This window comes from Vombatus ursinus, unplaced genomic scaffold (assembly GCF_900497805.2).
Source record: "Vombatus ursinus unplaced genomic scaffold, bare-nosed wombat genome assembly UNPS02014779.1, whole genome shotgun sequence".
In the NCBI taxonomy this organism is placed as follows: domain Eukaryota; kingdom Metazoa; phylum Chordata; class Mammalia; order Diprotodontia; family Vombatidae; genus Vombatus; species Vombatus ursinus.
Genome location: NW_020954557.1, coordinates 47,314,943 through 47,342,876, shown reverse-complemented (window position 1 = coordinate 47,342,876; position 27,934 = coordinate 47,314,943). Strand labels below are relative to the sequence as shown.

General features: G+C 37.4%; 1 protein-coding gene across 9 annotated transcripts; it reads left to right on the top strand.

The window, feature by feature from the left end:
• The first annotated feature begins 34 nt into the window (after nucleotides 1-34).
• On the top strand, nucleotides 35-27,535 carry PHOSPHO2 (phosphatase, orphan 2). Of its 9 annotated transcripts, none has more exons than XM_027865864.1 (7): nucleotides 35-105; nucleotides 2,090-2,144; nucleotides 6,200-6,257; nucleotides 6,394-6,568; nucleotides 7,166-7,279; nucleotides 9,106-9,286; nucleotides 14,942-17,047. In XM_027865864.1, exon 7 carries the CDS (start codon nucleotides 14,968-14,970, stop codon nucleotides 15,694-15,696), a length of 729 nt encoding a protein of 242 aa, XP_027721665.1. In that variant the 5' UTR covers nucleotides 35-105; nucleotides 2,090-2,144; nucleotides 6,200-6,257; nucleotides 6,394-6,568; nucleotides 7,166-7,279; nucleotides 9,106-9,286; nucleotides 14,942-14,967; the 3' UTR covers nucleotides 15,697-17,047. The 9 variants fall into 9 exon arrangements, 8 of the variants coding, with proteins under 8 accessions (XP_027721665.1, XP_027721666.1, XP_027721662.1 ...); XM_027865862.1 differs by lacking the exon at nucleotides 35-105 and adding an exon at nucleotides 1,788-1,821; XR_003569425.1 differs by lacking the exons at nucleotides 6,200-6,257; nucleotides 9,106-9,286; nucleotides 14,942-17,047 and adding exons at nucleotides 26,074-26,169; nucleotides 27,397-27,535.
• The last annotated feature ends 399 nt before the right edge of the window (nucleotides 27,536-27,934 follow it).

The following is a 27,934-nucleotide window of genomic DNA, read 5'->3' as shown; positions in this document are numbered from 1 at the left end:
GGGCGGGGCTGGGGCGGAGTCGTGTCCGGGAAGGGACGGTTTGGCCTTTACTGGGGGCGGGCGGAGCAGAGGCCGCGGCTGGGCGGGGAGCAAAGGGCGATGCCAGTGAGTGCGGGATCAGGGTCCGGCCGGTGCCTGGGGCGCCAGCGGAGGCGGGAGGGTGGGCCGCGGACCGGGCTGGGTCCTCTCTCCCAAGGCTGGGGGGGGATGGGGAGCCCCGCGACGGCTGCCGCAGCGGGGACCGCAGCCTCGGGGAGGGAGAGCCAGCGTAACCCGCTCCGTAGAGGGTCCGAGGGGGTGGGGGACGCCCTGAGGGGAGCCTGGAAGGCCATTTACCCCAGTCCCACCCGCACCCCCCAGGAGCTTACCCAAAGCGTCTCGAATATTTTGGCTTCCAAATCCAAAAAGCCGGGGCTCTCCTGGAGGAGGCGGGACGTTTCCCAGTTGTCACCATAAATAAGGACTTTACATCCCTGGGACTCAGTTTCCTCATCTGTAAACCAAGGGGAGATTGGCTATAGCGGCCTCCACCCCCCCCCCCAGGTCTAGATTTGTGGTCCTACGAGCTCCCCGTAGAGGTACAGACTTTGGGTTCTGCCTTTGCTCTCCCCATCCCCACTCCCGTCCTAAGGACACTTGGCCGGACCTTGACCTGGGGCAAGGTAGGGTGGGGCCTGTTGACCACTCAAGGCTGTCAGTGCCCCGGGGGACTCTTGGAAAGGATGGTGAAGAGCTGTGCGGTTAAGCCGCCCTGCGCTGATAAATCACCGATTCGGCCAAAAATAGTTTTTATTTATTTTAATAAAGCTACTAAGCTTGTAGTCGGGAGATCTGGGCTTTGTCACTCCCCAGCTAGGTTTTGACGAGTGATTTCATCTTTCCAAGTCTATTTTTTCATCTGTAAAATGAGGTGGTTGGTCTAAGTTCAGAGGTTCTTAACCTTTTTTATGTACTGGACTCCTCAGAATAATGTTTTTTAAAAGTATAAAATAAAATGCATAGGATTATAAAGGGCTTAGCACAATAAATGTATTGTGTAAAGGAAACTATTCATGTTGAAATGAAGCTGTCAAAATATTTTGAAAAACAAGCTCTCTGAGCCCAGTTTAAAACTCCTGGACTAGATGATCTCTAAATTCCTATTCATAGGCTCATAGATTTGGGGCTGGAAGAAAACCTTAGAAGACAAATAATTCGGTCCGTCATTTTACATGTGAGTGAAGTATCCCAGAGTTCGACCAGGGTCACAAAAGTAGTAGCAAAAATAGGGCTGAGATTTAGACCAGGATCTATTCGTTATAGTTCAGCAGCCTTTGCACTGTGCTAGGCCGCCTCCTATCTGCTTTAAGTAAAATTCCTGCTTTGTCCTGGAATGTTTATATACTAAATAAGCAGTATAGAAATAAGTAGTTCAATAGGGACATTGTCTGGCAATTCTAAATTATTTATAATTTAGAGATTATTTTAGGGACTAGACAGGCATCCCGGAATAAAAATTTTCTGGATAAGACTTGTAAGAACTAAGCATTAATGTACCTAGCGCCTGTAAAAATAACTCCTAAGTCACATTGATATACAGATTATTTCATTAGCAAAAATGTACTTTAAATCCTTCACTGTGACCATTAAAGAAGTGAGGAATAGGATTTACATAGTTTATATAATTCATTTCCTTTCGAAAATGTTTCTGCTTTTCTCCTATTTCTTTGTCTTTCATAGGATCATAGAGCTGGAAAGGAACTGGAGACCAAATCCCTCATTTTATATGTGAGAGAACTCAGAGACTTGAGGAAGTTAAGTGACTTGCCCAAAGTCACCCAGGTAGTTAAACAGCAGAGGCAGTTTTCAGTTTTCTTTTGTTTTGATCCATTTCTTGATCCATCTTTGATCCATTTTTTGATTAATGTTAAAATTTATTTACTAACATTGAAGAATACTTAAAGGAACTTTATAACTAATAACATTGTTTTGCAGCTGTACAACTTAGGCCAGGCCCATTGTTCCAAACTTTAAAAGATTTAGTTTTAAAGAACTGTATTTTGGAAAACTAAGAATTTTTTTTAATGAAAGCTGATGTTATGATTTACAGCTGTACCATATTACTTCAGGCTCACAACCATCTGTTGTACTTCCCTATGACATAGGTAAGTAGGGGAAAGGTTAGTAAAAAATAGTTGAAGAAAGAAATTATTTTTGTATGTACAGTGTTTGCCAGATGAAAAAATTGTAATCATAGAATAGCAGTAATTTTGGGTATGTGTGTTTCATTTTAATATGTTATGGAAAACTTGTAGGTAATTTTAATTGTAAGTAGTTAAAAATTATTAACCATCAGGCTGGCTGTAGGGTGATGGATTTTTTCAGCTACCGCTCATGAAGACCTTCTGTTAAGGCATAGAGGAGTTGCAGTTTGCATGGCATGGGGGTGGGGGAGGAAAGGCAGAAAATGGTACTCACACCTACAAAGTCTTAGTTTCACTGAAGTATTAAAAAGTATTTATGAATACTTACATGGGTAGTAGAATATATTAATAACTTTTTATATGACTTTACAAATGAGTCTTAGTAGGCTGCATTATACATTAGTGATAGGGGTAGAATATAACATATCAGATTGTCATTCAAATAAGGTTGATCCAATACATTTCTAGCTCAGTCAGTCAGCTAGCATTTATTAAGTGCCTGCTGTATGCCAGGGACTGATACAAAGAAAGGCAAAAAAGCCAGTTCCTGTGCTCAAGGAGCTTACAGTAATAGGGGAGGCAACATGCCAACAATTAAAAGACAAGCATTTTTGAAGCATTTCGTATGTGCCAGGCACTGTGCTAAGTACTTTATAAATATTATCTCATTTGAACCTTGTAAGATAGGTGCTATTATGATCCTTATTTTACAGTTGAAGAACCTCAGACAAAGACAAACAAAGGTTAAGTGACTTTCCCAGGGTTGCACACTCAGATACTTACTAGTTTGAGGCTGGATTTGTACTCAGGCCTAGTACCTATCCACTGCACCACCTACCTATGTACAAACAAGCTATATTTAGGATAAGTTGGGTGAATGTGGAGGGGACTGGGAGATCATCTCAAAATGATTAAAGAGGATGGAAAAGCTTCTTGGAAAAGCTTCTTGTAAAAGGTGAGACTTTAACTGAGACTTGAAGGAAGCCAGGGTAACTAGAAGGCAGAGATAAGGAAGAAGACCACTCCTGGCATGGAGGAAAAACACTTGGAGTAAGGAGATGGAGTATTGTGTTCAAGGAACAGCAAGGAGGCCAGTGTCATTGGATCACAGAGTACATGGAGAAGAGTAAGATCTATGAAGACTGGAAAGTTAGAGAGGAGTCGAGTTCTGAAAGACTTTGAAAGCCAGAGGACATAAATATAAATTTGAAGTCCTTTTTTTCAATCCTCATTGTTTTTGACCTCTCTGCAGCTTTTGACACTATCATATCATCCTCCTCTTGATACTCTTTTCTCTCTAGATATGTCACATCAAGCTTTCCTGGGTCTCCTTTTACCTATATGACTGGCATCTTCTCAGTCTTTTTTGCTGGATCTTCGATTAGGCCATGCTAATCATGGATGGCCCCCAGGGCCCTGTTCCATGCCCTCTTGTCCTTCAGTGCCATTTTATTTGGTAATCTCATCAGCTCCTGTGGATTCAATTATCATTCTCAAATCTACCTATCCAACCTTAATCTCTCTACTTCCTCCAGTCTACAGCTGCCTAGTAGACATATTGAACTGGATGTCTTGTAGACATATTAAACTCAACATGTCCAAAACTTGTTATCTTTCTCCATAAGCTCTCCTACCTTCCAAATTTCTCTGTTATTATTGAAAGTACCACCATCCTCCCAGTCCCCCAGTCTCTCAATTTAGATGTCATCCTTGATTCTTTACTATCTCTCACTCCACCATATTCAGTTCTCACTCCACCCATATCTAGTCTGTTGCTTAGGCCTGTCAGTTTCACCTTTACAATATCCCTCCAATATACCCTCTTCTCTTTTCTGATACTGCCACAACCACCCCTGGTAGAAGCCCTCATCTCTTCACACCTGCACTATTGCAATAGCCTGCTAATGAGTCTGTCTGCCTCAAGTCTCTCTCCACTCCAGTCCATCATTCAACTGCCAGAGTGATTTTCCAAAAGTACAAGACTGACCACATCACCCTTACTACCCAGTAAATGCCAGTGGTTCCCTATTGTTTCCAGGATCAAATATAAAATCCTCTGTTTGGCATTTAAAGCCCTTCATAACCTAGAGTGCTCCTCCTTTCTAGTCTTCTTATACTTCATGCCCCCTTATACCTCTACCCTCTACATACTCTTCCATCGATTGACACTGGCCTCTTTGCTGCTCCTCAAACTAGATACCACATCTCTTGACTGGGCATTTTCACTGGCTGTGAAAATTCTATGTCAGGAATGTTCCACCTTCTCATCTCCAGCTCCGGGCTTCCTTAGCTTTCTTCAAGTCTAAAATCTCACCTTCTACAGGAAGCCTTTCCCAAATCCCTTTTAATTCTAATGCCTTCCCTCTTATTTACTATTTATCATGTTTCCTGTTTATTGTAGCTTGCTTTTACATATTTGTTTATATGTTTTCTCCCCTATTAGATTGTAAAGTTCTTGAGGGCAGAGACTGTCTTACATTTCTTTGTATCCTCAGCACTTAGCACAGTGTCTGGTGCATATTAGACACTTAATAAATACATAGTGACTGAATGATTGGCTGATCCTAGAGATAATGGAAGTGGGGAGAAGGGGAAGAAGAAAAGAAGCATTTTTATAGTGCTTGTTATTTGACAGATACTGTGCTAAGGATGTTTCATTTTATCATCACTACCCTGTGAGGTAGGTGCTATTATTATCCCTATTTTACAGTTGAGGAAACTGAGGTAAAATGATCTAAGTATCTGAGGCCAGATTTGAACTCAGGTCTCTGAGGCCAGATTTGAACTCAGGTCTTCCTGACTCCAGATCCAGGGCTGTATATACTATATCACCTTGATGTCACTTGAGTTTATTGAATGGGGAGGAGGGATGTGATGTTATGGTCAGACTTGCATTTTAGGAAGATAAATTTGGCAGCTCTTGAGGATGAATTCAAATGGGAAAAGTTGAGGCAGGGAGACCAACCAGCAGGCTATTGAAGTAGTTCAGGTGTGAGGCGATGAGGACCTTCACCACAACGGTAGCAGTATCAGAAGAGAGAAGGGGGAATATGTGAGAGATGCCATGAAGGCATTTTTGCCAGGCCTTGGTAATAAATTGCATGGGTGGTAGGGGTGGAATGAGGAGTATAGGATGATACCTAGATTGTGATCCTGAGTGGTTGGAAGGATGGTAGTACCATCAATAATAATACAAGATTTAGGAAGAGGGGAGAGTTTAGAGGGAAAGATTATCAGTTCAGTTTTAGACATGTTGAATTTAATATTCCTACTGGACGTCTAATTCGAGTTGTCTAAAAGGTGTGACTAGAGGTCAGCAGAGAAGTTAGAGCTGAGGGAGTAGATCATCAGCATAGAGATGATAATTTAATCTGTGGGAGTTGATGAGATCACCAAGTGAAATAATGTAAAAAGAGAAAAGGGTCCAGAATAGAAACCTGTAAGACACCCATGTTTAGTGGGGTTGACCTGGATGAAAATCCAGGAAAGAAAGGTCAGATGGGTAAGAGAAGAACCAGGATGAAGTAGTAGCATAAGGCATCCTGGACTTTCTAGATTGACTTGTGAGTCATTCCTGGTGTTGGAGATCCAAGGGAGACCAAGCTTCCCTCAAGGGATCTGGGTAACTCTATGAAGTATATATAGAAGGCCCTACTCAGTGGGAAAACTATAGCATCTTCCTATCCACTATAACACGTCATAGGCCCATGCTAGAGTAACCTAAGTCCCTAGTGAGTGATGTAAAACTGAACCAGCTTCCTTTATGACCAGACTTATGTAATCCTTCCCATAGCTACTGGATATAATTTTCACCTGAACTAAACAGATATGTATATAAATAAGTAATCCATTAGATTCGTTTTTGTGGATAAAAGAAGAAAACCCTAGACCTTCTCTGAGTTGGTAGAGAAGTGAGATGAATCTGGAGTTGTCTTTTGACTATTAAAACTCCGAATATTTGTAGAACGATTCAAAATTCTGTCATTAAATGTTCTTATTCCATGATTCTCATCTAGACATTAAAATCTAAAAGAAATTGGATCTGAAAATCTCCACATTACTGCTTTGACATCTGTGAGTGCTTATTTTTTCAGTTATGTTTATTTTTTTCCCATACTAATCTGTGTTTTCTTAGTGGAAGAGGAAAGAGGAGGAGTGAGATGTTATGTGACACATATTAAGTTATTAAGGTATTGGTTTTTAATTTTAGGTGTAATTAAGAAGCCTCACTTCCATTGCTTCCAAGCAAGGACTGTTCCTCATGAAAGTGTATTGAAACATATTGAGAAATAACCTGCATGGTATTTAAAATGAGAAGGTTCTGGCCATTGAACTCCAGCTCTAAGGTGAAATAAAACATTGTTCCCTTGGAGAAATTAATTTGGGTAGGTATCTCTTCATTAGCTGTTTCTCTTGACATTTATTACAATAATAATTGGGTGCTGGAGATAGCATGAAAAATGGACAGGAATCAAAGAAATGGAACAAAGAAGAGCAACAGAAAGATCTGTTAGTAGATGGATACAAAGTAGACTAGTGGAGTTATGTTAACTAGAATAGCGGTTCAACCTACGTGGGGGGATTGGGAGCTACAGAAGTTTAGTGACCTCTTCCCCACTGTGGCAAAAATAAATCTAAATCACAGGTAGTCTTCACCTTAGGAAGGGTATGTTTCAAAAGTTCATTTTTAAGCCTATGATTTGGAATTCAGACTACATTTTTCTATAGAAACAGTGAGTAATTATTAACTGCATAAAAGAAGACACATTTCTGATCTCTATGTGTTCTGAACCCCGATTAGGGAATGGTCAATTGCTTCTATGAGGTTGGGGCATATCTGGATTTGAACTCCTCCACCATTTGTTCATCTGTACAAGTCATTCCTAAGTCAGGGAACTGCCCATTTTTAAATGTCAAATATTTCAGCTCTTTTATTGGTGTTTTCTTTTTTATATTGGTTGTGTTCTCCTTTTTCTTTTTAGGTACTTTTTGCTAAAAATCTCTTAACAGTTAAAAGATCTTAACAAAGTTAAGATAGGTCTCATATAGGAATGTTTTTGGTTACTTTGTGCTTTGGAGCTTATTAACATTTTCAGGTAAGTGTTAAACTTTACCCAAAAACTATTGTTTCCTTTTATCTCAAGTTGTTTTTATGGTTTTATATCCCTGTCTATAAAAACCTTTTCCTTTTGGTACCTTTTTAATTTATATCTACAAATAGTCCCTAGTTATTGCTTTTACCCTCTTTATTATTATATTCTGTCTAAATTCTCATACATTTACCTTCCATTTTGCTACTCATTACCATCTGTTGTCTTTTCCTTTGGTTTCTTATTAGTCTCCTTACAGCCCCACTGCTAATCCCCATCTGTTCTTTCAGGCATCTTCATTCTTTTCAGTAGACTTGAAAATGGAATCATGAATTCTCTAATAGCTGGAGTGGAACAAAATAAAGCTATAAATAATTCTTATATCATAATCCATTTCCTCCTAGAGTGATAGACCATTCATAAACCATTTTTATTTGGCATATTAGTGCCAGACTATCTATGTATTGCATATCTCTTACAAAATTGTTACCAGAAATTATTTAGGATCAAGTGTCTTGTTTTCTCTTTGCTATTTAGCCTATGGCAGCACAACAATATTAATATTCCAGTGAGCATTGGAATTTGAAATTAATTATTAAGCTAAATATCTTTAATAAATTTTTAAAAATACCTATTAGAATAAGAATTTAAAATTACAAAAATTTGTGCAATATAATACTTTGGTCAGAATTTGATTCTGGTAAACAGAAACAGGCATATTTTTAAACATTTTTTAAACAAAGTAATCTCGAGGATTAATGTTGGGTGTTTTAGTAGGCATAGTTAACCCACATTTTCTTCTGTTTTGCTCCCTTGAGTTTTCAATTTAACTGTCTCATAATAATTCATGTTAGAATAGAATGCTAAGTATACTTTCATTTTGATCTTTAAAGATACCCTAGCCCCATGGTCACTTTTATACCTACCCTTCAGACGCTTAGCTTGTAGAATTATACCAATAGGAATTCAGGTAATGTTATGGATATCATTTTAGATGGTAAAGTAGTCAGATATACTTTGGACTTAGGTAGATACTTATATGTAGTTGCACTTCAGTTAATTTTAGTGCTGTCAACACCAGTATAAATCATAGCTCCTCTATGCCTTCTTATCTTGTACGTTTCTCTTTCATATCTTTGCTTAAATCCTCCATGTGGCCGGAGGGTGGGGGGAGGGGAGAGTCCAACCAATGTCCTGAAGACTTCCTCTGATTCTTTTAATATCTCAAAAGTACCATGGAACATTTTGCTGTTCATTTGTTTCTGATTCTCACTACATGATCCAGCTCACATGTATCTTTAATGATATCTTCTCTACAAAAATTGTAGATTGTTTCAAGGTATATACTTTGTTCTTTTGTTTTTCTTTTTTTGCTAGGCAGTGGGGTTAAGTGACTTGCCCAGAGTCACACAGCTAGTACGTGTCAAGTGTCTGAGGTCAGATTTGAACCCAGGTCCTCCTGACTTCAGGGCTGGTACTCTATCCACTGTGCCACCTAGCTGCCCCCTATACTTTGTTTATACCTTGAAACAACCTTGAAGTTATCTACAATTTTGATTAGTAGGAAAATGTGTTGTTATTTTATTTGCATCCATTGAATGCTATTGGTGTTTAAAAATTGGAGTTTTGTAGCAACAGGATCTTCAGAGGTGCTATAGTTTGCCAAATGTGATTCAATCTGATATCCTTTACTTAATTTTGAGCCTAGTTAATTGTTCTTATACAACACTTTTCCATATATAGTTGAACTAACTGAATGGGTTTCCTGTCCAGTTGCCTATTGTACTTTGGACAATATATGTTTTTCATCTATCTTGTTTTTTCCATTTTAGATGAGTAAACCAATCTTTTAAAATTAACAGTTTCACTGAGGAACCTCTGTAGTGTGCTGTGATTTGAAGCAATTAATAGAATGTATTCTATGAATTGCATTTGGAAAACCTCACCATTAAAAGGGAATCACTTCTGTTTAGACTCTTTACAAGATATCCAATGCACTGGCAAACATCATAGGTGAGCATGTATCTCCCTGGTATATGCCTCATATGATATCAGTATTCAGAAGATCAAAGAAGGTTAATCTCCATAGGCACAATTGTTCTTAAATTTTATATAATCTTTACATATTTTCTGTTTTGCCTCTACTTCCTTAAATCTTACATAATCTAAACATAGTTTCTCTTTTACCTTTGCTTATACATTCACTCATGCTTAGAATAGACTCTCCCCACCCCCATGTGGATCTCTTTGAGTCCATGCCTTTTTCCCTCCCCTCCATTCCAAGTAAAATCCTCATCAGAATTCTTGTGGCATTTTGCTTGGATCTAGAACTGGCATTTATCTCCCTTTCTTTCACATCACAGGTTGTTTTTGTTTTTTTAATGAACATGTTTGCCCTTGTATTAGATTGTTACATCCCTGAAAGTAAGGTTTTTGTTGTATCCTCAGGGCCTAGCACAATGTCTACTGAATCTTGTTTGAGACAGGCCTATAAAGTTCTATTTGATTTTGCATAGTCAAATGCCTTTTTATTATTTTTTTTAAAAGGCAATTGGGGTTAAGTGACTTGTCCAGAGTCACACAGCTAGTAAGCCAAATGCCTTTTTAAATCAGCAGTAGATATAGCAGGCTCTATATTCTCTACATCTGTCAGTATGGGTCTATGAAGATACCATCTGCTGTAGAAAATTGCCTGCAAAAGCCTGCCTGATCCCTTCTCCTGTTTTCATCAAGAATATTCTTTTGCTTAAACCGTAAAGATTTTATAGAGATGAGAAATTAAACATATTATGAGTTGGCAGTGTCTTTGCAGTCACCCTTTTTTTTTTTTTCAGTAAAAGAACCAGCCACAATCTTTTCTATTCTTTTGAAAGCTTCCCTTCTTTAAGATATATCCAAAATTGATTCTTGAATGCCTTAAAAATCATGTTGCCTCCACGGATTCATTTACCAAATATTTACTAAGAACTTATGTGCCAAGAACTGTACTGGATATTGGGGATTAAGAAACAAAACAATTCTTGCCCTTTAGGAGCTTACAATCTGTGGATGGTTTCATTGGGACCACACTATGAATATAGAAAATCAAATGCTAAATGTAAAAATATTTTGGGGGTGAGCAGGGGGACAGATCTAGCAATTAAGGAAAACAGGATAAGCTTCCTATAAAAGATTGTTCTTGAGATGAGCCTCGGAAGAAACAAGGAATTGTAAGAAGCAAATGTGAGGAGGGAGTGCATGCTAGGCCCGGAATATACTTGTACAAAGTTAGAGAGACAAGAGATGGATGTGTGTGCAGGGAATGACAAGGCCATTTAGCTAAAATAAAGAATTCTTGAAGGATTCAGCAAAGGAAACAGAGGGAAAGTGTCCAAGCAGGTAGGAGAACCAAGAGGAGCAAAGTCATGAAAATCCAGGGAGGAGAGTATATCTAGGATGAAGGGGCTGTCAGCAATGCCTAATACCACATAATAGATCAAGGAGGATAAAAACTGTGAAGTAATACGTGGCCATGTAAATTGTTGTTTACTACATCATTGGTGATTCATTCAGTAAGCATTTATTACATACCTACTGTGTGCTGGGCACTGTGCTAAGTACTTGGGATATAAATACAAATAAAGAATCCCTGGCCTTAAGGAGCTTACAATCCAATTGGGGAAGATAACAACCAAAAGGAAGCTGAAAAGTGGGGATGAAAGACAGAAAAGGTACCTGGTGTTAGGTGTCATAATGGAGAGGAGACCGTAGTGGGTCCCCTTCTTAAATGGAGGTTTTAGAGCTTCTGGTCCAGCTCTCCAGTTAGAGGGGCCAAGGCTTCTGATGAGATGTCAGTTTGTTGTAGTGGTTTCAGTCATGTCTGACTCTTTGTGACCTCATTCGGATTTTCTTGACAGATACTGTAATGGTTTGCCATTTCCTTCTCCAGCTCATTTTAAAGATAAACAAACTGAGGCAAACAGTGTTAAGTGACTTGCCCAGGGTCACACAGCTAGTAAGTATCTGAGCCCAGATTTGAACTCAGGAAGGTGAGCCTTCCTGACTCCAGGCCCAAAACTATCCACTGTACCACCAAGCTACAGAGATGTCAGTATCGAATCTGATTTAATCTTGCAGGATAAGGAGATTTCCCATCAGAGAATTTCATTTGGATGATGTGAGGTTGGGAGCCAGATCGCTAGGGGTTGAAAAAGTGAGTGAGAGAAGAGGAAGTAAAGGCAGTGAATGTAAGCAGCCTTTTCTAGGAATTTTATTGTGAAAAAAGGGAAAGATGGAAGACCATAGCTTTGGGGGGATGGTCTGGTTAAGTGAAAGGGGCTTTTAGGATCAAGTAGATTTGAACATGTTCGTAGGCAGCAGAGAAGGATTCAGTATGGGAAGATAGAAAATTAAAGGGCATGATTGTAGGGGCAAGCTAGTGGAGGGAATGGGATCAAGATAAAAAGTAGAGAGGTTAGCTTTTGGGGAAAGATGGGGAGTGTTGATCATAGGACTTTGAGACATAGACAGAGAGAGAATAGTGACTATTTAAAATGGCCTCTATTTTCTTAGCATAGTATGTTGTGAGGTCCTTTGCTGAGAGAGAGAGAGAGAGAGGGTAGGGAATGGTTTAGGAGGTTTGAGAAGAGAAAAGGTTTAAAATGGCAGCTGTGGGGAGTATGATAGGGAGTCCATTAGGAGAAAAGGAAAAGATGTGTCTTACTACAGTGTAGACAGTGTAATATTAGATTAACAAATTCATAGTGGATCCAGTTAGCCTGATTATGTGAATTCCTCCAGCACCCTTCAACAACACTTGATTGAGAGCATGAAAGGCACATGGTCTGGGTAACCCAGGGTTGGGTCTGACAAGGCATCAGTGGGGATAGAGCAAAGGGACAAAGATTTTTTTCTTTATGTATCTGGACAGGCCTAGTTTTCTTCTGGACTTCATCGTACATAGAATTGCTGCTTGTTCCCATAGACATCTGGTCCCACCGTGGGAAAGTCTGAATGTGTTAGTTCCACTGAGGAAACTAGATTGCTGTAGAAATGTCAGCAGAACTGTTTGTTCTGCATCTCTTTTTCTGGCTTCCACATCTATAAATACTTCCAGTTATAATCTGGCTTAGGTATCACATGAGGTTCTTTGCTAACTTGTTTTCTTCACTGCTTATTGCTATATTGTGAGGCATTACCCATGGTTTTCTTTGTTTCTCTTCTGTAATGTTTTGCAAATAGCTTATACTTTAAAGTATTGTTATCCTTTGCTGCCATATCTTTCTCCTTAGAAAAAACGTTAAGTTTTTTTCTGGCTTTGCTGGCTTCATGTAGTTTCTGAACTCTTTCAGCCTCTTTGTTATAGTAACTGTTTTGCATTGTTTAACTTCTAAGAAATTGTAATAGAAACAGTACCTTCATTTTGTTCATTTTTCTCTTTTCAGAGTCAACAAGTTGTTTAAACAGGTCAGGTTAAAACTGTCGTAATCATCTGGCATCTCCTCATCTTTATCCTTTCTTCCAATTTTGTATTTACTTTGAACTTTCCTCTTATTATCTGATTGTACAGTCATTCTGAAATGACTGCTACATCTATAATCAATTATTTCCTGTTCGGTGGTCAGTTTCATTTTTGTGATGCTATTTGTGGCTTAGGCTCCAAAGTAGTCTAGAAACCCTTGTTTTTTTTTATTCCACTTCTTGATCCAGAACCATATTTTCCAACTTAGTTTTTGCCATCCTTCCCTTTGCCCAACTTTGCATTGAATTCACCCATTATCAAAGTGTATTTTGACTTAGTTTGGTTAGTTTTGACTTAATTTTCAATCTGATTCAGCAAGCATTTGTAAAATGTTCTATGTGCGAAGCACTATGATAGGCCCTAGGCTACAGTAACAGAAGTGAAGTAGTGGGGGGGTAATGCCCCACTTCAAGGACCTTAGACTCTAGCACCATCTATACAGATAAATTAAAAAAAATATATGTACAATGCAAATTTGCAGTAATTTTGGAGAGATCATAAACAAATTGGGGACGATGAAGAAAGGCCTCATGTAAGAGGAGAGAGTACTTTGATTTGAATTTTGAAAGGAGCACGGAGTTCCAGGAGGCAAAAATGAGCATGAGGGGCATTCTAGACATACCATACAACGTATGCAAAGACGTAGAGGTGGGAGACGGAATACAGTATGTAGGAAACAGCGAGTAGGCCAGTTAGCTAGGACATAGAATGCGTGAGGGAGAGGCATGGGAAATTAGTGTGGAAAAGAGATCAAAGCCAGACTGGGAAGGATCTTAGATACTATGCAGAGGAGCTTATATTTTTATCCTAGAGAAAAGAGGAAGCCACTGGAGCTTCTTTGTCCAGGGGACTATCAGTTTGGCAATTGTGTGAAGCATGGATTGGAGAATGAAGACATGAGGCAGAGAGGCTATTGAAATAGTCAAAGTGAAAGGATTTAAGGATGGCATGATTAAGAATTCACACAGACTCATGATAGACATATTATAACAACAACAACAATAATAATAGCTAACATTTATATTACCCCTGCTATTTGACAGACTCTGTGCTAAGTGCTTTACAAATATCTGATTTGATCCTCACAACAACCCTGGGAGGTAGGTACTATTGTTATTCCCATTTTTTAGATGAGAAAACTGAGGCAGACAGGTTAAGTGACTTGCCTAGGGGTCACACAGCTATTAAGTGACTGAGGTCATATTTTAACTCAAGTCTTCCTGACTCCAGGCCCAGGCCTCTAACCCTGCACCATCCGGATACCCCTAATAAATATTTGTTGAATCCAGTTAATTTGGCAGGAAGGTGATTGATAGGTTGCCATTCCCACTGTTAGAGGACTGAGTCCTCCTATCAGTGAGATCCTAGATCCATTAGACAATCTCGTCAAGATTTTAAAATAATTTTTCTATATCCTTTGCACTAAATATTGGTAATAAGGAATAAGCACCTTGATGGTGCTTTCATGGTAACTTATCAAAATTATCAAAATATCAGTTTCATGTACTTTAACCATAGACTCAAACCAACTCTGCCAGATCATTAATTTATCTCTCCAAGAAGAACCTTTGAGCCATACTTTCATTTAGCCACATCTTCCCCATGTATTCTGGTTTTAACAAGATAAATGTGGTTCACTTCTATTAATACATTATTCATTGGTCTTTGGACAAAGGTTGTACATAGTACCAAAAGTTTAATGCTTACTTAAAAACTGTATGATTCTTGGGCCCTTCTTTTCTCCTTTTCTGTCACTCTGCCACTGACACTGAGAACATGGAAAGGCTATTTTGCATTTTTGTCTTTTTCATAGCTAGCTAACCTTCTTTTGATGAGCCGTTCTGTACTTATCTAGATTCTTACTTACCATTTAGTAGAACCTGTCATAGCTTATACTTCACTGGCATAGCTTTCAAGAATCTAGGATTATTTCCATATCGGGTTGAGTTAGTAGAGTATTACATTTATGGAGGAAATTTCTGTCTCCCTAATGAAAAATGCTGTAGTAGTTTTCCTGTGTCTATAATTGAGAAGAATTTAGCCTCTTACACATTTTAACTTTTCATGTTTTCAAATTAAATATTTTGATTAAATTGTTTGATCTAAGTATAGAAGGAAAATATTTAAAATAGAATATATTTAGAGAAATAACATTTCTTCTTTTTCAGAGTAAGACAAATCTTATTCTGCAGCCATGAAATTTCTACTGATTTTTGACTTTGACCATACAGTCATAGATGAAAATAGTGACACCTGGATTATGAAATGTGCTCCTGAGAAAAATCTTCCTAATGAACTAAAAGATTCTTATGAAAAAGGAAAGTGGAATGAATATATGGGCAGAGTCTTTAAATATTTAGGAGATAAAGGAATAAGGGAATATGAAATGAAAAGAACTATGACAGAAATACCTTTTATTGAAGGAATGATAGAGCTTATAACCTTTGTTGGAAAAAATAAAGACATTTTTGACTGCATAATGATTTCAGATTCAAATACAGTCTTCATAGATTGGATTTTAGGAGCTGCCGCTGTTCGTGATGTGTTTGATGAAGTGTTTACAAACCCAGCAGCTTTCAATGACAATGGTTATCTTACTCTGGAAGGTGTTCATGTTCATCATTGTGATAAGTGCCCAAAGAATCTCTGTAAAAGAAAAGTTATGGTAGAATTTCTAGATAAACAATTACAAAAAGGAATGAAATACGCCAAAATTATTTATCTGGGTGATGGTGAGAATGATTTCTGTCCGATAACCTCTCTAAAGAAGAATGATGTTGCTATGCCTCGAAAAGGGTATTTTTTACATAAATTGATTTCTCGGTTGCCTCAGGATGTTTCTTTGGAACCTTCTGTTGTAGTTTGGTCATCAGCTTCTGAAATACTTTCTTATTTGAAATTACTTATAAAGAATGATTCATAACAAAATTGGGGATGGCTTAAATGAATAAGAAAAGTAGCTCGTACTTAAATTTTATATAGTAGCAGAAAAATTAGTTGTTATATTCTAAAAGAATACATGCAATATCAATATATTCCAAATTTTCATACTTTCCTTTTGGAATGAAATGCAAAAAAGTATGATTTTTAAAAAATGTTTCTAGTTCACTTCATAAAATCTCATTTATTGCTTTACAGGGAATAGGTTTATTCACTGTGCATATGATGCTTGTCAATGTAATCTTCAACAACAAAACTCAAAATTCTTATAAATATTCATTAATACAGGGCATGTTACAGTAACTATTTTAAAGGATTGTGCCATTGAAATAAAGTCTTACTGAGACAATTATACCAAAACATGTTAATTTTAAGGATCTAATTTTTAGGCTTAAGTGTCCAGCATGGAATTACTCCTCTGGTTTTTATTTTTTCCAAATTATTAACAGAGGCCCTTAGCCCCTAAAAAATGTACTTAGAATAATTTAATGTGGAAAAAAATGTGTACCATTTACTCAGTTATTTTGTAAATGTAAAACATAAATAAACACATCTCATTTACCTGTATGTGTTGTAGAGAAAGTGACTTAGAGAACTAATAGGTTAAATTATGTTGGATCACATCCAGCCTTACAGATAGCCATCTGTCTATATGTCAGATCTAGTAGTTGTTTATGGAATTTCAGTAGCAAAGAATTTAAAAAATTTTTTTTAGAACTTTATGCGATACATACATTCCCTACATAAAATTGTACCAACCAATATCTTTTGTCAGTAACACCAGTAAATGTGTTATTACAATATTCCATTGAGCCCTTGAATTTCCTCTGTAGTATTCTTTGGTCAAGATTAGCCCAGGCTCATTCAACTCATGTCCATCCTAACATCTGCCTCCTCCAACCAATTCCATGGTTAGAGTATCTCAGTTCTTGCATCTCCACCCAATCACTCCCTGTCATCCCTTGCCTCAAGTTACACCCACAACACTCTCCCACACTGACTAGCTTGGCTCCATAGAGCCCTTAGTCCTCAAATCTATCTTCTTCCATTCTTCCTCCTAATATTTCATTTTAGGACATTGTTACTATGATCTCAATTATAATGTATTTTACGTAATGTCATGTGATTAGGGAAATGAAGTAACATTAGGCAAGATACATTAATATGTACAGAAATGTGTGTATATATAAATATGATAGAACACCAAAGAGAGAAAATACAGCTTTACAGGCCTTAAGTGATAAAATATTCTTGTCCTAATAAATTTTGTTTTTTTCTGTAAACCTGTACCTTGATATTGAACAACTGCTTTCTGAAGGTGAGTTAATACATTTGAGAAGAATATAAACTTCTTCAAATGACTGGAATGTAATTTTCTGCATCAGTAACTTACTGAATGATACTCTCATCGCTAGGATTCTCCATGTGCCATTTTGATATTTATATAGTTAAATTACTTAATACAGATAAATTAGTTTTATCTTCCTCAATGCCTGTGAAGTTCTATGTAAGCATTAGACTGCTAGTATGCTTTCTTCCCAGTTGATGTCACTTACTTTCTATCATCTGTTACCAGTACATGCATCCAGTAAACAATTTAAAAATAATTTATCCTATAATCTTAGTGATTGTCAGAGCTCGTCTAGTCCAATCCACATCTGAAGCATGAATGCCATTACAAGTGTTTATTGCCTTGACAAGTGTTTATTCCGCAACTACTTGACAATGTTCTCTAATGACAGAAAACTCATGTCCCAGTTCCATTTTTGAACAGTTCTAATTCTTACAAAGATTTTCCTTGTGTTTGATCAAAAAGTATTTGTTCACCCAGGCATTGTACTAAGTGCTGGAGATACAAAGGAAAGAGAAACACAGCCCTTATCCTGAGGTAGCTCACATTTGGTGGAGACAGCATGCAAACAACGTACATAGAGATTGTATATAGAATGTAAATGATAGGTCCTCTTAGAGGAAAGGCATTAGCAATGGGAGGGGTCCAGGAAAGGCTCTTTGCAGAAGGTGGGATTTGAGCTTTTTTGAAAGAGGTCAAAGAAGCTTGGAGGTAAAGGCAAGGAGGGGGCACCTTATAGGAAGGCTAGGGGGCAGCCTGTGGAAAAATACCTGCATTATCTGTTACTTCCACTTATTGTTGCCTGTTCCTGCCTTCTACGATCAAGAAGTCTGGTTCCTCTTAGGCCTTTAAGTATTTAATGATCCTTCTAAATCTCCTTCATGTTAAAGATCTCAAGTTCTGTTTTTTTTTTTTCCCAAATGAGCCACTGTTTTGAGTCCTCACCATCCTCGTCTTTGTCCTTTAGACTAATTCTAGTTTGTCCTTAAAATGTGGTGTCCAGAACCAAATAGAGTTTGCCAGATATTGTCTGGTTAAGACAAAGTAAAATAGACTATCACCTCCCTCATTTTGGACCCTCTACTTTTATTCATGCAGCCTAGTATCATGTTAGCTTTTTAGATGTCATGTAATACTATTGTTTCTTGAGTTGCCACATTGGGAGGATCTCATGGCAAACTTATGGGATGACATGAACAAGTCACATAAGATAGGTATGCATCAGGTTTTAGCCTCTATTATTAAGGGGAGAGCTAAATAAGATTACAGATACATTTGAGTATTTAAATTATCCTATTGGCTGATACTGAGTTTACAATCCATGAAAATGCCCAGGTACTTTTTACATGAAGTATTGTTTATCCTTATATTCTTTCCTGGTTTGCCGACTGCTCTGGCTGTTGCTGCAAGCTGTGGGTATACCCCAGTATTCAGCCTGGATTCTTCTATTTCCTCTATACTTGTCTTATTTTATCTCATCAACTCCCTTGTTTCAATGATTTCTGTGCACATGACCCTCACATCTACATCACCAACTATCTAGTACACATTTTGAATGGAATATCCTAGAAATATCTCAAAAAATATGATAAAAACTACTTATTTCCTTTTTCCTAAAGGCAACCATCCTCTGCACTTAACTACCATCAAAATCCCAACTATCCTTACAGTCACCCAGATATGTAGCCTCAGTGTCATCCTCGACTTCTCACTCACCTTCCACCTCACATATACAGTCATTTGCCAAATCTTGTCCCTAACACCTTTACCACATCGTGTACATCTTTTCAGTCATCACCTTTTGACTATTGCAATAGCCTCCTGATTGGTCTCCTGGCCTGAAGAGTCTCCCCTTTCCAGCTTAACTTCCATAAGTTGCCAAAGTAATTTTCCTGAAGTGCTAGTCTGACCATATCACCTTTCCTACTCAGTAAACTCCAGTGGCTCCCTGTTATCTCTAGGAACAAACACGAACTCCTCTGTTGAACTTCATCACCCAACCCCTTCCTATCTATTCATGCTTCTTACACGTTACTCTTTTTCATGAATTCTGTGGTCCGAAAGTACTGGCCTACCTGCTTTTCTTCAAACATGATAACGCAGTCTTCCATCTCTGTGCCTTTGTGCTACCTGTTTTCCATGCCCATAAGGCTCTCCCTTTTTACCTCACTTCTTGAAATCGCTGGTTTTCTTCAAGATTCTGTTTAAGCATCTCAGTCCTCCTTTCCTAGTCTTACCTAGCTATTTCTTCCTTCTCCAAAATTTGCTTTGTATCTTCTTTGTATATATCGTGTATATACTTACATATCTACATTAATTAGATATGTAATTAGCCTGATTAGAACATGAGTTTTTTGAGGGCACAGTTTATTTTTTATTTTTTTTTATCTCTAGTACTCATTATGGTGCCTGGCACATAGTAAGACCTTAATAAATGCTTGTTGGTTGATTGATTGTACAGTTGGCTTTTTGAACCTAAGTGCAGGACTTTACATTTATCTCTACTAAATTTAATTTTGTTAGCTTCAGACCATTATTCAAGAATTGTGATGTAATGAAAAGAGCTTCAATCTAGGAATCCGGAGACCTAAGTCTAAGTTCTGAGTCTGATACTAATTAGGTATGTTTTCTCTGGGATTCAGTCTCCCAATTTACAAAATGAATCAAACACAGGATTTTGAATTGGAAGGGATATTAAAGATCGTCTACTCTACTGCCTTCATTTTAACATTGAAGAAACAAATCCTAAGGGTTATAGGGGCTTCCCCAAAGTTATTCACAGAGAGAGGTAAGCAAATAACATGAACTGCATGATAAACTTAATACTTTTGAATACCATTAAATTGATTTTTCAAATTAAAAACAATTCTTTATACTTTTTTCTTATTTTTGTTCTGAATTTAAGCACCAAAAAACATTTACATATACACAACAGAAGACAAAAAGAGGATTGCATATGAAACCATAAATTTCCATTTCATTCTACTTTACTTTTTTAAAAAGTATGTAGTAAATCCTATATATTACCTTCTTGTGCTGCCTTCTAAACTTCTTTCTATTCCTTGCGTTCTTAGAAATATTACAGTGGCTCTTTGGGGGGACAGCACTAATACTAATCCTCTTTCCCTCCCATCACCTCTTCTCCCACAATTAAAAACCAAGATAAAGGGGAAAAAAACCCACCCTGTAATGAATAAGCAAAAATCAATCAAAATTCACAGTGTACAAAAATGTGTGTCTTTCTTCGCCTTGAGTCCAATACCTCTCTATCAGAAACTGGGTAATAATGATTCAGCATGGGTCTTCTGATCATTACATTGACCAGAGTTCATAAGTCCTTCAACTTTGTTTTTCTTTACAATGTTGCTGTTGTAGAAATTGTTCTTGTTCTGCTTCACTCTGAAGCAGTTCATAATACCTAGGGTTCTCTGAAATCATCTCTTTTCTAATTATTATTCTATTATATTCATATACCACAATTTGTTCAGCTATTCCCCAACTGGTGGCCAACCTTTTAGATTCTATTTCTTTTCTTTTTCTCCTCCTTTTCATCCCCACTTTGGGATTAAGAAATTTGTTTTGCTTGTAAATATTTGCTCCTTGGTATTATCCCCCCTCTTCCCTCTTCTCTATTACTGATTGTTTCTCTATTTAGCTTAATGTATTTCTACACTAAACTTCTCTGTGTGTATATGTTCAACTCTTTTCTGGTTCTGAGAGTATTTGAGTAGTTTTCATTTCTGATTTATTTCTCTTAGTGATTTCTTGCAATATAGTGTCCCAACTTTTTTTTAATGATTTTCAGAGAATATGATTATTAAATTCTCTCTCAACCTATTTTCTAAGCCAGTTGTTTTTGATATCAGGTATATTTCTGTTTTTTCAATATTTTAATTTTATCCCAATATTTCATACTATCTCATGGAGTCATTGGAAAATAGCCATCTCTACAATGATCAAAAAGACTATTTTTTGGTCTGTTTGGATGGACTAAGGACATTAAGCCTTGTGATTAGCAGGACTGGCAAGGGAGAAAAACTACTTAACCCCAATTTTCATGTTGTAATTTTATGGAAAATAAAGAATTATAAAAATTTTTGTGTTGAAAAGTTGGTGACAGTAAGACAAGTTGCCTTATAAATTAAGATTTTCAAAATCACATTAAAAACATTTAAAATTTTAAAAAATTAATCCTAATCAGTCTCAAGTCTCTCCCTGATCCAATCCATCCTCCATGTAGCTCCCAAAGTGATTTTCCTGAAGGTTAATTCTGACCAGGTCATTCCCCTAATTCAATGAATTACACTATGCCACTTTTCCAAGTGGCAATGCCAAGTTATTACCTTGGCAAGAACAGTAGTTAGCTCATGGACACAAAATAGGCATTTTACAAAATAAAGGAATCTCAAAAGATAATTTCAGTCCCAACAATGTGTTCTTGTAGTATATTTGACTAATAGAATTTATACTGTAATGCTAATCTATAAGCTATTTCAGTTATAATACCTTATGTTTGTATGGCATTTTTAACCTTTTTTTATACTACATAATAAAACCCCATCATATCCTCACAACTACTCACTTTTTATATGAAATTGTGAATTTCTATTGATCTGTTTTTAAGTGTGTATTAAGTTTAGCACAATATTAACAAAACTGCCTTGCTTGTCTCTGTCCCCTTCTGAATTTCCTTCTGTTCTCTTCTGTGTATCTTTCATGATTTAAATTTTTTCTTATTTTTTATATCACGCTAATATCTCTCTTTCTCTCTCTGTCTCTCTTTCTCTTGCTCATACTCTTTTGCTCTCTTGCTTTCTCACACACAACTCCACTGAAACAGATAAGTAAAGTAACGCAAAACACATCAATACGTTGGCTTCGTCTGTAACAGCTGCCTTCTGAAGTGAATTGGGTGAGTATCTCCATTTTACAGATGAAAAAATTGGGGTCTAGCAGTCAAATAACTTACTCTAAGTTCTGCAATGAATGAGAATTTTATTTATTAAGCATCTATTATGGATCAGGCACTAGACTAGGCACTGGGGACACAAAGACAAAAACAAAACTATTCCTGTCTTCAATAAACTAACATATTGGTGAAAACATATTGTAAGTGGAGCACCTCCCTTTGGGTCTGTCCGTTGAATCCCCAGATGGCAAGTATTCTTGAGGTAAATCGGCAGGTCTGCATTTCTAACCCCACCGTTTACAAGCCGTCACCAGAATGCTTCTCATGAACAATTAGACCGTAGGCTCAATTACCTCTTAACAAAGGCATTTTCTCAAATGGGATGGGAAAAACTAGGGACAAAACATCCATTACCCTGGAGTGCATTAGCCCAGAAACGTGTAGAAAGGGCACCAACTTAAAGTACAGTAGTTGTAAGCAACCTCCCTGTGGCCGAGGCACTGCCTCTTTGTAGAGTTTTAATGAAATTCAACACTGGAAACAGCATCTGTGCTTGGGCAAGTTGATATCTCTGCTGGACAGATTGCTCAGTTAAACTTGGTCCTCCCAAAGGTTAACCTTGCTGGACTTCCTAGTCTTGTTTGCTTTTTGATGGGATTCTGTATTCAGAGCCTCCACCTTCAGGATCAGCTGCAATCTTGACTGAAGTGCTGATCTGCTTTTTCAGAAGGAGCAGAGGCCTTTAGCCTAAGAATGGCAGAAGCCTCTGCAGTTCTGCACCATCGGGGCTTTAGCAGTGATGTGTGCCATTTCCCAGACAGGAGTTGGGGAAGCAGAAGTTTGACATTTCCTTTTGACAACTCCATGATTCAAGACTGAACCCCCTTGATAACAAACCTTACCCTAACTTATGGTGGCCATCCGTCACATTTTCCAAATCCTCATCTATGTGGGCTACATTATAACTAGAAAATGGCCATTTGCCCAGTAGTCACCAAACAGCTTTGGGATTCAGGGTGCCCCAGTTTTTAAAAATGTTTTTAAGTTTTATTTTCAAATGAAGATCTACCTTCTCAATCTCCCACCCTGCCCTCCTCCACACTGAGAAAGTAAGGAAAAATCTCTACATGTATAGTGAAAACAAATTCTCAATTGACCATGCCCCGCCAAAAAAGTCTCACTATAAGTCTATCAGCTCTCTATCAGGAGGAGAGTAGCTTGTTTCATCATGAATACTCTGGAAATCTGGTTGGTCCAAATTGCTTTCCAGGATGGTTGGACCAGTTCATAGTTCTACCAACAGCTCTACTGTAATGTATTTGACTTGGCATAGCCCCTTCAGTATCTATTGTTTTCTTTTTTTATCAACTTTTCCAACCTGATGTGTGTGAGGTAGGAACTCAAAGTTGTTTTAATTTGCGTTTCTCTAATTGTTAGTGGTTTTAGAGCATTTTTTTCATATAGCTATTGATAGCTTGGATTTCTTCTTCAGAAAACTACCTGTTCATATCTATTGACCATTTCTCCCTTGGGGACTGGCTTTTATTCTTATAAATTTGCAGCTGTTCCCTACATATTTTAGAAATGAGGCACTTGCCAGAGAAACTTGCTGCAAAGCTTTTTTCACCAATTTCCTGTTTCTTCTAATTTTAGCTTCATTGGTTTTGTTTATGCAAAAACTTTAATTTTATGTTACATAATTGTTCATTCTACCTTCTGTGATCCTCTATATCTCTTGCTTGGTCCTGAACCCTTATCCATCCCTTATCCATAAACCTGAGGGATAATTTTTTCCTTGATCTTCTAATTTGTTTATGATAAAACTCTTTATGTCTAAATCATGGGCCCATTTGGAGTTTAAATTGGTGTATGGTGTGAGATGTTAGTCTATACCTAATTTCTCCCAGACTATTTTCTAGTTTTCCTAATAGTTTTTGATCAAATAGTGAGTTTTTGCCCCAGTAGCTAGGATTTGGGGGTTTACAAACACTAGGATACTGTTCTCATTTGCTTCTATATATTTTGCACCTAATCTGTTCCACTGATAAACCTCTCTATTTCTTAATCAGTACCAAATTGTTTGAAGATTACTGCCTTGCAGTGTAGTTTGAGATCTGGTCCTGCTAAGTCCCCTTCCTTCCCACTTTTTTCTATTAATTTCCTTAATATTCATGACTTTTTGATTCTCCAGGTGAATTTTGCTATTAATTTTTCCAAGTCTATAAAATAGTCATTTGGTAATTTGGTTCATATGGCACCAAGTAAATTAATTTAGGCAATATTGTCATTTTTATTATATTGGCTCAGTCTAACATATCTCTAATTATTTAGATTTGTATTTGTGTAAAGAGTGTTTTCTTGCCATGTTCTTATAGTTCCTGTGTCTGTCTTAACAAGTTGACTCCCAAGTATTGTATATTTTCTATAGTAGTTTTGACTGGAATATCTCTTCTTGCTGGATTTTGTTGGTAATATACAAACATGTCGATGATTTATGTGGGTTTATTTTATATACTATAACTTTGCTGAAATTGTTAGTTTTTTAATTATCTAGTGTTCTCAAAGTAAACCATCATATCATCTTCAAAAAGCAGTAATTTTGTTTCATATTTTGCTTAAGTGTATTCCCTCAATTTTTTTTCTTGTCTTATTGCTATAGCTAGCATTTCTAGCATTATACTGAATAGTAATGGTGATAATAGACATTTTTGCTTTATCTTTAATCTTATTGGAAAGGTCTCTAGTTTTTCCCCATTACAGATAATAGTTTTAGGAAGATACTGCTTATTAAGGGAGGAGCTTTGGGATATCTTATCAAAAGTTTTTTCTGCATCTAAGGATATAAGCATATGATTTTTGTTCTTCTTGTCATTAATATGGTCAATTATGTTTATGGTTTTTCTAATACCAAACCAGCTCTGCATTCCTGGTACACATCTAATCTTTGTGATATGTTGCTATAGTGTTGTTGCTAATATTTTATTTTTAAAATTTGCATTAATATTCATTGGGATTATTGATCTAGAGCTTTCTTTCTCTATTGTGACTTAGGGATGAAGATCATTGAGAAAAAAATTGATATTGTCTCCATTTTTGTAATTGATTCATTCTGTATCAGCACTGACATTTTGTATAATTGCCTAAGTCACATTTCTTTGTCTCTGAGTTAAGTTTAGTTTATAGGTTCAGAAGTTCAGTCTTCCTCTCTGAGTTAAGTTTAAAAGTTGTATCCCTATAAATCACTTTAGTTTTGTTATGTCTGTACCACTAGCTATCCCTGACCATTTAGAGGAAATCTGTTATCTATATACCATTAGTTATTCTTGCAGGTGGACTAAATCAATCAGAATTTCCTAGTGACAAAATGGGAAGTGGGATTGCTAGCCCCACATTCCTGATTTTCGATCAATTATATTGCTTCCCATGCCTTTGATGCTTTTCACTTTGTAACCAATCATATTGTTTTGCCCATCTATTGTATGATGCTACAGGATTCTTAACTAATCATATTGTTTCCCCCATCTGTGATGCTGCCTTCTAGTTTTTGGATGTTCCTCCTTTTGTCAATAAAATAATCTGTCAACCTTCATCCAGGCTCTTTTGGCTCGCTGGGGAGCTGAAGGCTCCTTTTATTGGTAACTGCTAGCAGCTCTAGTTGGAAGTTTCAGTAGACTGCTGCTAGACTCAGACACTATTGGCCGGTAGGACAGCTCTGCAGATGCAGAGTGACAGAGCTGCTGATTCTGCTTTGGTCTGGGATTTTTACACTGGTTATTCTGCTTCAAGCTTCAGACTGGGCAGGAGGTGAAACTGAGATCTGATCTTCTCCTGGGGCCGGAGCCACACAGCTACTGTTTGCTTCTGAATTTATTCTTCTCTCAATACATAGCCTACTTCTAAGGACTGCTACTAATTCTACAACATTACTTTTAGGTGCAGGTCCCCTTCCTTGGGAACTTGTATTTCTAACACAGAACTGGGTAGTGAATGATAGAGCTGCCATTTGACAACTGTCCTTACATCTAGCACAAGGTTGGAGTCCTTTTCGTTGAGTCTGGCACCTCATCTTACCCAGGTGTACAACCTTGGTTATCTTTCAGTTCCTGTGCCCTGAAATGATCCTAAGGAATGCACCCCTGCCAAGAACCTATCTCCAGGGTCCACAGACCTCTCTGTCTGCATCCCTAATCTGACAGGTTAGAAATATACTTCACCTTGATTTTTTCTTCTATTTCCCAGTCAGGACCAGATATAGTACATTTTCTAGATCTTTGTGAAAGAGTTGTGTGGGGAGTCTGATGTACCTCATCTTACTACCAGTCCATCTTGGCCCCACCATCTTTCTCCAGTACTTTTAAATGTTAAAGTTCTCCAGTTGGTGTCAGCAATTGGTGGTGGCTGGGGAAAAGGTACAGAACTTACCTGTATCCTAGGAGCAAGTTGCTTTTTTTTTTTTAAACTGGCCTTGTCATATGCCAATGAACTACTCAAAGCCTTGCACTATTTACTAAATGTAGAATGTTCCATTCACATGTCTATACTAGATGCAAATGCAGTCTCAGTGGAACATGTCCTTATACCTCATTGGCTCTGACAATCATCTGCAAATTTTCTAAAGTCAGAAAAGAGCACTCCCTCGGTTTTCGCACTAGGCTTTAAGCTGGGGGGTGGGGCAGGAACGAAGTTTGTGACAGGCAGGCATAGAGGACTAGACTGATATACCCCTTCTAGGAACTTTGGTAGCGTTAATTTAGTAGGGGAGGTAGGAGCAGGAAGGAAAAGATATACTTGCAAGTCAGTTGGCAAGGAGACTATTGAGGAGGTGGCTTGAGAGGAAGGAGTGAAATGAAGCGTGACTGAGGTTATCAGTCAAATAGCGTTGAAGGAAAGGCAATCACCTGTCAGGAGAACGAAAATCAGTAGTAGAGGCACACCTCATTTTATTGTGTTTTGCTTTATTGCATTTCACAGATATTGCATTTTTTACAAATTGAAGGTTTGTGGCAACCCTGTGTCAGGCAAGTCTACTGGCACCATTTCTCTAACAGCATGTGCTCACATCATCTCTGTGTCACATTTTGGTAATTCTTGAAATATTTAAAACTTTTTCATTATTATTATATCTGTTGTAGTGATCTGTGATCAGTGATCTTTGATGTTACTATTGTAATTGTTTTGAGACACCAGGAACTGAGCCCATATGAGATAGTAAACTTAACTGATAAATGTTGTGTATATTCTGACTGTTTTTACCAAACAGCAGTCCCTCCCACCCTTCTCTCCCTCTCCTTGGGCCTCCCTGCTCTCTGAGACACAACAATATTAAAAATAGGCCAATTAATAACCCTACAATAAACTCTTAAGTATTCAAATGAAAGGAAGAGTTAATCAATGTGGCAAAGCTTATTGTTGTCTTATTTTAGGAAACCGTCACAGCCACCACCCTGATCAGTCAGCAGCCATCAACATCATCGAGGCAAGACCCTCCACCAGCAAAAAGATTTACGACTTGCTGAAGACTCAGATGATAGTTAGCATTTTCTAGCAATAAAATATTTTTTAAATTAAGGTGTATACATTGTTTTTTAGACATAATACTATTGCACACTTACTAGACTACAGTATAGTGTAAACATAACTTTTATATACCGTGGGAAACCAAAAAATTCACGTGACTTGTTCTACTGTGATGTTTGCTCTATTGCAATAGTCTAGAACAGAACCTACAATATCTCCAAGGTATGCCTGTATGCTGATAAGTGTAAAACAACCAGCTCTCCAAAAAAAAAAAAAAAAAAGAAAGAAAGAAGGAAAGAAAGAAAGAAAAAAGAAAGGAAGGAAGGAATCAGAACACACTTTTATATTTAATCCATATTATTAATATTTTCTACATTGCCTTCCTAAGTCTTGATCATCAATAAAACAATAAAGCAAACACTGATTTGTTAACATTTGTTCCAT